Source organism: Aulonocara sp. 'chitande type north' Nkhata Bay, linkage group LG5 (genome assembly GCF_057382095.1).
Source record: "Aulonocara sp. 'chitande type north' Nkhata Bay isolate Kocher_YH1m ecotype deep benthic linkage group LG5, A_spYH_male_GT1.1, whole genome shotgun sequence".
In the NCBI taxonomy this organism is placed as follows: domain Eukaryota; kingdom Metazoa; phylum Chordata; class Actinopteri; order Cichliformes; family Cichlidae; genus Aulonocara; species Aulonocara sp. 'chitande type north' Nkhata Bay.
In genome coordinates this window covers 18,365,452-18,376,610 of record NC_141348.1, presented here as the reverse complement: position 1 = coordinate 18,376,610, position 11,159 = coordinate 18,365,452, and the positions used below count along the sequence as shown (strand labels likewise).

General features: G+C 39.6%; 1 protein-coding gene across 1 annotated transcript; it reads left to right on the top strand.

Annotated features, from left to right (window-relative positions):
- The first annotated feature begins 243 nt into the window (after nucleotides 1-243).
- Nucleotides 244-5,111, top strand: LOC147330195 (transmembrane protein 233). The gene is made up of 3 exons (XM_086291808.1): nucleotides 244-648; nucleotides 1,265-1,399; nucleotides 3,865-5,111. The coding sequence occupies exons 1-3, from the start codon at nucleotides 469-471 to the stop codon at nucleotides 3,874-3,876; spliced, it is 327 nt and encodes a 108-aa protein (XP_086147934.1). The 5' UTR covers nucleotides 244-468; the 3' UTR covers nucleotides 3,877-5,111.
- Nucleotides 5,112-11,159: the final 6,048 nt, after the last annotated feature.

Sequence of the window (11,159 nt, the reverse complement as noted above, 5' to 3'; positions counted from 1 at the left end):
ATTCATAATTTTCACAGTCTTTAACCCGACAAACTAAAAAACAGGGTGCATTGTTTCATCAGAAGTTCCATGCATGTGTCGTGCTGTGCTAAGAACATGAATCCATCTTGCAGTGCAGTGACTATGTTTGTGTGGGCTGCCAGCAGTGGTAAACAGTCTGATCCCTCACACTTCTATCAGGTTCAGAGTTCTGAATGGAGGCCAGCAGGGTTAGTGATCCTCTCCCAGCTCTGCTTCGCCTTCTCTCCCTACAAACTTCATTTTTTCCCAGCTTTGAGGAAGGATTAGACCCGGTATACAAGACCAGACTTTTCAAGCTGAGTTTTAAGCTGTTGGTTTCATTATTTTTTTCCAAAGTTAAAAGTTAGACTTAAACGCCCTCCTGCTGTATTTAGAACACTCTTTTAGCTTCTGTTTTCTCTGTAACATTTTTAAATTTCGGTTTTTCACCTCTTGCTGTCAGATTCGATGGCACTTGGAGTGCTAAATCCACAGTTAAAGAGCTCCTTAAGTGGGAGCGAATTTTTCGACAGTGGTTATGTAGAGGAACTACCACCTCCTCTTCAAAGCTACCTTTGTTTGACCATTTTTACATGCTTTTGTCCTGCATACCCCGTCAACATTGTGGCTTTGGTCTTCTCTATCATGGTAAGTCTAAACAATAAAACTTGATGGGGTTTTAATATCATGTCAGACCATGGGCGGGCAATTAATTTTCCCAAGAGCCCACAGCTAACGACTGATAGTAGCATCTACTCTTACCAGTAGCAGTTTATAAAGAGATAAATACTGAGCAGAGTTCAGCTTATTGCTCTGGTCTTCCACAACAGTTCCAGTGTGTCACGTGGCCCCTTGGGAGAATGAATTGCCCACGCCTCTGTGTTAGACTATGCATGCTCTGTGCTCTAATATTAAGGAAATAATGAGTCAGAGAGAAATGAAACATGTTCTTGTCCAGGCTGCTTTAAATGTAACGCTTACACAGTGTTCTGATGTGCTGGACCCTAAGATGTAACCCAGTCACACAGACACCTGCTCTGCCCATCAAACAAACTTACTTCATCTTCCGCTTTGGAAAATTACATTTTCATGCTGCCTGTTGATGGAAATAAACTTTCACTTGGCAAATAAAAAAAAACAAAAAACAAAACCACTGATTAAACTTTTTTCATAGACTTTTCAGAGAGCTCTGCGTACCACATTTTGTGTTTTTAGCAGATTTGCCGGTGAGTTTTTACTCTTTACAGTGATTTCTCTCTTCCAGTCTAGAAACAGTTACTACAGCGGAGACTACGAAGGCTCCAGGCGGCTGGGCAGGAACGCGCTCTATGTGGCTATTGCCTCAGTCATCATCGGGCTTCTCATCATCGCCATCTCCTGCACTGTTCATTTTACCACAGTAAGACAGCCTCAGCACTGTTGCCACTCATAAAAACTTCTCAAGTGAATTTCTAAAAACTTTATATTGGAATATTGCAACTATAACTTGAGACATGACCCTACACATAGCTAATTTCATGAGTTATGTTAGTACTATTATTATTGTCATGCATATTAGTGAAAGTCAAGTCAATGATTTTTGACTTGACTTGAATGAGGGTGACAAATACAAGCCTAATCTTTTATTGGAACCTTAATATTACAGCGTAAAAGGTCACATTAAATATATATAATATACACTGCTCAAAAAAATTTAAAGGAACACTTAGATCTAATGTGTTAGGAATAAAAGGACGCCACATCATTTGATGGTACTGAGTAGCTCGTGTAGCCCCCCATGTGCTTGTATGCGTGCCTGATAACATCAGGGCATGCTTCTAATGAGATTGGAAGATCTGGATTAGGACATCACTGAAACTGTGGACAGTCTGAGATGCAATCTGGTGGCACTGGATTGTCTGAAACATAATGTCCCAGAGGTGATCTGTTGGATTTAGATCAGGCAAGTGTGGTGGCCAGTTAGTGGTATCAATTCCTTCCAGGGAACTGCCTGCATACTCTCACCATATGAGCCTGGGCATTATCATACACCAGGAGGAACCCAAAACACTGCACCAATATAAGGTCTGAAATGTGTCCAAGCATTTCATCCTGATACCTAATGGCAGTCAGGATGCCGTTGCATAGTCTGTAGAAGTCTGCGTGTCCCTTGATGGATATGCCTCCATCACTGACCCACCACCAAACTACTTATGCTGAAAATTGTTACAGGCAGCATAACATTTTTCAAGGCTTCTCCAGACCCTTTCATGTCTGTCACATGTGCTCAGGGTAAACCTGCTCTAATCTGTGAAAAGCACACGGCGCCAGTGGTGAACCTGGCAATTCCAGTATTTTAGGCTAAATGCCAGGTGTGCTTCATGATATTGGGCAGTGAGCACAGGGCCCACTAGAGGACGTCAGGCCCTCAAGCCACCCTCATGACAACTGTTTCTGATTGTTTGGTCAGAGATATTCACACCAGTGGGCTGCTGGAGGTCATTCTGTAGTCCTCATTCTGTTTCTTCTTGCACAATCGAGCAGTTACTCCTGCTGACGGGCTAAGGACCTTCTACAGCCCGGTCCAGCTCTCCTGGATTCTCCTCCAAGCTTTTGAGGCTATGCTGAAGGCGCCTAAAGGTGCATTATATTGTAAGGTGGACCCTACAATAGTACATACAGAGAAAAACCCAACAATTATACGATCGCCTATGAGCAAGCGCTTTGGCCACAGTGGGAAGGAAAAACTCCCTTTTAACAGGAAGAAACCTCTAGCAGAACCAGGCTCAGGGAGGGGCGGGGCCATCTGCTCCGACTGGTTGAGGTGAGGGGAGAAAGAGGGCACAAAAGACATGCTGTGGAAGAAAGACAGAAATTAATAACAAGTATGATTCAATGCAGAGAGGTGTATAAACACATAGTGAGTGAGAAAGGTGACTGAAGAAGAAATACTCAGTGCATCATGGGAATCCCCCAGCAGCCTACACCTATGGCAGCATAACTAAGGGAGGATTCAGGGTCACCTGGTGCAGCCCTAACTATATGCTTTATAAAAAAGGAAAGTTTTAAGCCTAATCTTAAAAGTAGAGATAGTGTCTGTCTCCCGAATCCAAACTGGAAGCTGGTTCCACAGAAGAGGGACCTGAAAACTGAAGGCTCTCCCTCCCATTCTACTTTTAAATACTCTAGGAACAACAAGTAGGCCTGCAGAGCGAGAGCGAAGTGCTCTAATAGGGTGATATGGTACTACAAGGTCATTAAGACAAGATGGGGCCTAAATATTTACGACCTTGTATGTGAGGAGCAGGATTTTGAATTCTGGATTTAACAGGAAGCCAATGAAGGGAAGCCAAAACAGGAGAAATCTGCTCTCTCTTTCTAGTCCCTGTCAGTACTTTTACTGCAGCATTTTGGATTAGCTGAAGGCTTTCAGGGAGTTTTTAGGACATCTTGATAATAAAAAATTACAGTAGTCCAGCCTGGAAGTAATAAATGCATGAAGTTTTTCAGCGTCACTCTGAGACGGGATATTTCTAATTTTAGAGATGTTGTGCAAATGGAAGAAAGCAGTCCAACATATTTGTTTAGTAATAAAAAAAATCCTGTTTTGACTGTTGTCCCTGTTGTGTACCTGCTGTTAATTTAATTAACATCAAAGCAGCTGAAACTAATTAACAAAAGCTTCTGTTACTTAACTGACCAGATCAATACTCTGATTACAGAGTGTACCTTTAATTTTTGGAGCAGTGTACAACATGTAATGCATATCGAATAAATATAATATATAGATTTAATTGTACATGGGAGACTTGCCACTACTGACTATTCACCACTACATATAATATAGAAAAATTAGTCATTCATTTAATGTACTTTGTGTTGCAGATGGATTTTTAGTGCAGTGGATGCAGAGAGAGCAGAGAGTTGAAGACTCATTACGAGCTCAGGTGCCAACGAAAGGATTCAGACTCACCTCATGTTTACTTTAGCCTGTACAGTGCTTACTTTACTGTCTATGTTGTTCCTTACAAAAAATCAGTGAATGTAAAATCTGGTGGGCATGTAGACTTCAGTGACTAATGTCTTTCCAGATTTGATTGCAAAAGGCAGCTTTCCACAAAGGTGTAAACAATCCACTGTTTACTGTTGCTCATAGCTCGAGTGATAAAGATCCTGAACGTAATGCCTTCTTTAATGATAATAAAACCAGTTATGTTAAACCACAATGGTGGATAAAGAATCTGAAAAGACAACAACTGATAACAATGAAATATGAAAATAATTTAGGCGTGTAGAGTATAACTTACAAATGTATCTCTCCGAGGTAGAAGCCCAATTGACCTTTTTAAGAACACAGAGTGTCTTAATTAGCTTCACTGTATTTATAGATAATCCCCTGCTGTGCATCAAACCTGGAATTATTATGAAAATGATTGTGTAAACAAACAAATGTTATTTTCATTCCTGTAGCAGTTACAAAGAGCATGTGAAATATGTGTATCGCAGTGCAGCGTATCGGCGGCCACCATGGTTCACACAGAGACTTTTGGAAGAATAAATAATTCATAAGAAGAATAAATTAATTTTTCCTCTGATGACAGAAATGTTAAAACACACAATTGTGAAATCAAATCCAGTCACAAGTTCTGCTTCTGTAGCTTTATTTGCCTAGTGTGATGATTGATTATAAACACAGCAGTTAATATAAATGTAAACCAATGCTGGAAAAATTATATTACAAGTTATATCCCTGACTTTGTGCCTCGTGTTTATGATTATCTACAATTGCTGTTTTTTTATTGTATTTTTTTTTTTTGCATGAGACTTAAAGATGTGTTACAAACTTAGGCTGTGAGGTTTAAAAGTTGCTTGCATTTACCAGACAGCAAGGGTCTGATGAGAGAACTCCTGAAGATACTACACAATGGGAAATAAAGTATCTTGTAATATTTTGGGGGGACTTGCCCCATATTTGGACTGGATGTTAGAATATTTGGCATTTGGTGTTTACTCTTTTTCTTCAGCTGTGTTCGCACGAGCCTGCTGCCTAAATGCATTTTTAAAAATATATGTGTATTAAAATCAGTTCCAGACATTTCTTGCCACTTTAGTTATTCTGTCTTGTTGACTGAAGAGCTATTGCTGCAGTTGCGTTCCTTCCTGTGTGGTCTGTCACGACTGAGTAAAATTTGGCATTACAATCACATAAAAGTAAACTCAAACCAAGCATCATGTTACATGCATTTGAGATCTCTATGTCTGCACCCTGTTAGACCCTACGACCTATCGCTTTTCAATAATTTACCCTGAATACACACAATTCAAAGTATTTATACAGACCTGCACAGCCTCAAGTTCACAACTTGAGCCTTGAACTACGACCTTCCATGCCGGGACTTTTCCCTGTAGTTTGATATGTCGCAGCTAAATATAGCAGATCTGCCCTCTGTGTGGCAGATTGCTCAGCCTCTCACATGGTCAAACAAAACTCATCCTTTCATGAAGCAACATAAAGTGGCCTAAAGGTGGGAGGGAATAAAGGGATGATTCAGACGGGTTTAAGCGGGAGAGTCATGATCCTGTACGTCCATTTCAGTCTCAACTCATGACTCATAACTGTTTTCTTGTTGCTACTGAAAAACAAGCCTTTCAGACTGTTTTCATATATTGCACAGCTATCTGCAGGGTAATGATGCTTTCCCTGGTCCCCAGGGAGAGACGTATTACACATACATGCTCCACATATAGAGAAACTAAAATCTGCAGTTTGCAATTTGGTTTGCAGTTATGCAGTGTTTTTTCTTCTTCTTCTTTCAAACCTATCTCCTACTTGCAGGTGCAATTCATAGCAGTCCCTCTGATGTAACAGGCCCGCTGCCAAGTTTCAGCAGTTATTCTAATGCACTTAACAAATCACTTTTGGCAGTAATCTTGTTCTATTATCTCCCTTTACTTGAAAGAGAAATGCAGCGTGATTGTAGTGCAACCTCTTTGATGTCACACCAAAGCAAAACGCGAAAGGACGGGATGGAAAAAAAAAAGATAAAATGAGCGCGGGGATAAGGCGACTTGAAAAGCACTTTGTAAGATTATCAAGGGATCAAGACAGACTTTGTGACAGGAAAATGACGACCATAATATGTGCCGAAGAAAATTTCACACATGCACAATTAATTAAAATAGTTTCCATTTATATGTTTCATGTTGCCTCAAAAAGAGATTATGACTTCCATCTTTGTGAGCGCGCTGCTTTTATTCTTCTGCACAAGAATAGTGAATCATATTATTTTTCAGCTTGCATTCACATCAATAATTCATCATGAAGCTGTACTGTTGTGTTGTTGGCCGCATTACAGCCGGTAAATTTGGAGAGCACTCCATGACTCATGCGAGGTGCGCATAAATAGGCCACTCAAACAAGTCGCTTCCATTAGCACTGCATAGACCCTTCATGTGTACATATCGCATGACACATTCCTCCTATCCGGCAGCAGTTTGATCTAGTTGGAATAAATGAAATAGGATCACTGTGGGAACGATGCTGTGCAAGCAGAGAAAGAGCGATATGCATTTAGATACCTGATATTCAAAAACGAAAAGGTCCTTTCTTCTTTTTTCATACTAAGACTAGAATTTCTACCATGCATCTGCCAGCCAGTCAGGTTGAATTCATGTCCGCTTAGTCACATATAGTTTAATGATGACTGGAATTTAATATCGTCTGACTATTTCAGAAAGTGCTGATCTGCTGGGATCAGCACAAAAGTAAAGAATCAGAAGAGCGTCTCTGAATGTACAACATGTTGAACCTCGAAGCAGATCAGCTACAGCAGCAGAAGAGCACACTGTGTGCCACTCCTGTCAGCTAAGAACAGGAAACTGAAGCTACAGTTCACACAGGCTCACCAGAACTGAATAACAGAAGACTGGAAAAATGTTTCCTAGCTTGATGAGTCTCAATTTCTGCCACAATATGTGGATGGCAGGCTCACAATTAGGGTAAAACAACATGAGACAATGGATCCATCATGGCTTGTATCAACAGTTCAGGCTGGTACTGTCATGTAATTGTGTGGGGGTTACTTTCTGGGGCACCTGAATGCCAATTACCATTGTTTAAACACCACAGCTGACCTAAATATTACTGCTTACCACATGCATCTATAGGATAGGTAAAATGGGAGATTTCCATCTGTTTTCTGGGTTACAGAGTTTTTACAAACATTATGATGGAACTGATGGCCTTTTCAATATGAAATGTCACCATGTTTATCCTATCGGACATTTGTGATATTAATTAATTCTTGTGTTATTACCAAGAAAGTGTTTTGTTGACCCTTGACAACCAAAACCAAATCAGTTCTTCCTTTTAGTGACGGTGAATGACTGTCAAATCTGATTAATTATGATTATAATTAATTATTTCTATTGTGTTCCAAAGAATGGGACTGATGGATGGGTGAAAAAATGGGTACTGTTGTTAATTTTCAAAATGTATATTGTTTCTCAGAATTAAAGACTTTTGCCTCAATTTAAAAAAAAATTCCATTAGGTCACATGCTTTGGGGTAAATGGCATAAGCTAGATAGATAACAAATAGACACAGTAGCCTATTTCAGATACATTTGGATCATGAACTTTAATATCCATTTCTCTCGCAGCTCTATTTTTGCTGTGATGCTTTCACTGTGAAACCCTCCACTGGTTTGACCAGACAGCTTAGACTGCCTGTTAGCTGTGCTCTATTTAAGGTCCAGTGGGTTTTTATAGCTATAGTTTTACCTTCTGGAAATGTTGTCGGGGACAGTGTGTGAGCATCAAACACAAGAGTAAAGTTGGGGGCCTGACCTCATCTTTACCCTGAATACAATCCATAATATCTGAAGAGTGCTACCTTGAACGCCATCGTCGTTACATTTAATGCTAACTGACTAACAATGAAATTGAATTTGTTGACGCTGAAGGTCAGCACATTTGATAAAATACATTTGCAGTCGTTTGAGAAAATGTCAGCCTGTATTTGTAGAAGTCTGCAAACGTCAACAATGATGCTGCTTATGCCGACAATGACTTTGGCCTCGTGAAGCACTCCCAAGTCCTGATCATTACAGATGCTAATGGTAGTTTAGGTGGATGGTTGTTGAGAGAGATGATTACCCTGTTATGTAAGAATTTAATAATGTAATGCGCTCAGGCTTATGAAATGGTGCTGAAAAAAATGTTTGGGTCAACATTTTTTTATACTATTGTCATTTTTTTGTTCATTTTTTATGGGCCTGCAATTTTTTTTCCAACTGAGACTAATTAAAAAAAAAAAAATACTTTAAGCACAAACCAAAAACTTTTTTTCTGACGTGCTGCAATTTGTCCTGTGCATGAAAACTGTGATCACACAGAACACAAACAATGGCTGTTGACATTTACCATGTGTGACGTACGTGCAGTTAGATGCTAAATTCTACCACACGGAAAACTTTTTATGGCAACCGTACAACCTAATGGTCAAGTAATAGATTTAAACTGTGTTTATTACCTGGGCAAGCAGTTAAGATGAAACAACTTTGTAGTTTTTAGCACATTAACTCCCCTGTACAAAAGTTCAGATTTCCTTGAACTGTATCCTTTGACTGAACCAGTGTTTACATTTGATCCGCTCACCACAGGCTTGTTCAAGTAAATCAACATGCAGCCATTGTTCACCTGTTATAAGGATATTGTGCACATAGCCCATTTTTAGACACAAACTCCCTCCAATTAGTCTGTCATCCTCATGTCTGTATGATCACCCACAGCAATCTAACGAGAACAAATTCATTCATTTATATATATTACTTTCACAGCTGGACGTATGAATTGCATGCAGCTATACAGGCAAGGTCACGATTAATCTTGAGAACTAAACACCATTATAAAGTAGAAAAGCACAACATTGCACCTCATTGGCAACATTTCTAGTTTAAGTTTTTATTTTCAAAATCACCATCACTACTGTAAATGTGATATTGATGAAGCAGCCAGTGTTATATGTCTCCATCGTAAAACAGAATCACAACCAAGTGTGAGTGTGAGAAGTCAAATTGCTACTCAAAGCAAAGATTTATAATGTACTATTGTACAGTACTACTGGGTAAGCATAATTTTTTTAACATTCAGGGTTAAAGTTGTGAAGGGGCATATTTGAACCTAACTAGGTGGAATTTAGTAAAACGGGCTCTAAGGGAAACCCTGCAATGTTAAAAAGGCCAAAGCACACACAACACTACAATCACCACAGTTAAATATAAGTGGAATCGCTGCATGTGATGACATAAATGTATGTATTAATCACAGCGCTACCTGGGAACAAACTGTGCCAGCACAGTTGACTGGGTGTGCTTGGCTGTCCTGTATCTCTGCTACGTCATCACACTCTACACAAAGGCAAATGCAGGCTTAGACTAGCACGACTTCACTGAATTAAAAAGTGCAGCCAGTTTGAAAACAGATTGTTTGTGTGAACTGCACGTCCTGCAGCCTTACAGTTCCATTCTGATAAGTTATGTTAATCAACTCTACGTGTGGGCGTGTTTTGGCTCGGTGCGCTGCTACAGCGGCCCCCAAGTATCTGTGCTCCAGGAAATTACAAAAATTATCATGCAAAGGCAACCATAAAGACTGTAACTTCTATTCAGAGACAAACACGACGATGTATTGCATACATTACACATAAAAAGTGGCACACCAAAGTGATAGAAGTACATTTTAAAATACTTAAATCTTACACTGCTTGACTGCTGAAAAAAATGAGACACACCACAGACAAAGTCAAACTTTCAGTACATTCAGGAAGCGGCATACGACTGAAACATTGACTTCATGAACACCTTATTTAAGGATAACTGTGCTTTTTTGGGTATTTCGTTAAATTAAATGAAAACTTAAAATAGAACGGTAACCCCACTGAACCATGAAATACAAATGCGCATTAAACAGAGGTGGAAAAGCCACACTGCAGGTCAGCGTGAAAGACACAGAGAACGTTATACAACCTTATCTCTCCTAAACAGTTCTCAAGATTGTGCAGCACAGCGCACTGCTATCTGGACAACAGTCAGCAGAAATTGAAAGCCTTACGAACTACATGTCGTGATGTTTAAAAGCGCAACAGCAAGACTAAAATTAGATCTGTAAATTACAAAGCACAAATATTTAATCTGACAATATGCGGCATGTTGTTTGAAAGAGAAGCCAATAATAGGACAAGTGCGTATTGTCCACACACTGAAAACAACACCTTGTAGACTGAAAAGCCATAACATTTTCAACATACTGGGTCCTAATCAGGTGAATCACCAACAGTATACAGAAAAGCAAACAGAAAATAGATACGAAATCAGTTACTGCACAATGCAGATGCTTTTGTAAGCATGGTAAAATCTGACAATGACTCCACAATTCCTTTTGCAACACAGGTCCAAAGCAGCACCCTAAAGCCAGCAGTAATCACATTTGTTTGCCCTGTCATTATTCTTTTGTCCTGCAGAGGGGCCTCAAGCTAAATGCTCTAGTGTCTCTAGCTTCTGACAGTGAGCCATGAAAACAGAGGACGGATTCTTTTATATTAGTCTGACTGAAATGTGTTAACGTTAACGTGCGCTTAGTCATCCACAGCAAACTGTAACATTACGATTCTATCGACCAGAATTGGCTGTAATCAGACAAGTTTAATCAAGTAAACCCATCATACATTGCTATAAATACTTCTTAATACACCACACTGACCTCAAACGTGTCAAACTTGGAGTAACCTGAACAATAAAAGATCACGAGACAGAACAATTTGACCGAATCTGCAGCAGAAACCTGTTTTTGCAACAGAACACGATCTCCTCGTTTGGTGTCTTGTTACATGAGGGTATGCTGTGTGCGCCACAAATGCTGCATTACTGATTGTCTCACTCTGCTTATTCAGATATTTAGTAGTCTTGACTACATCTCTGTGTTAATGCAGCTCATATGATACTGTTACTTACAGGAACTTTCAACCGCAGTGATATGTTGACACTTTGATTGTAGTATTGAGATAAGCTGCAAAAGAAGAGAACATATGTTCTGACTTAAAAGTTTATTTTTTTTCCACTTGGAGTAAATCATATTAAAAAAACATAAATGGATCACTATTACACTCCACGGGGTCAGGG

What these genes read in the sequence shown, in the direction of transcription:
- LOC147330195 (XM_086291808.1), top strand. Translation starts at nt 469, where the DNA reads ATGGCACTTGGAGTGCTAAATCCACAGTTAAAGAGCTCCTTAAGTGGG. An exon ending in CTTTGGTCTTCTCTATCATG is followed by an intron (nt 649 to 1,264) that starts GTAAGTCTAAAC and finishes TCTCTCTTCCAG; the next exon opens with TCTAGAAACAGTTACTACAG.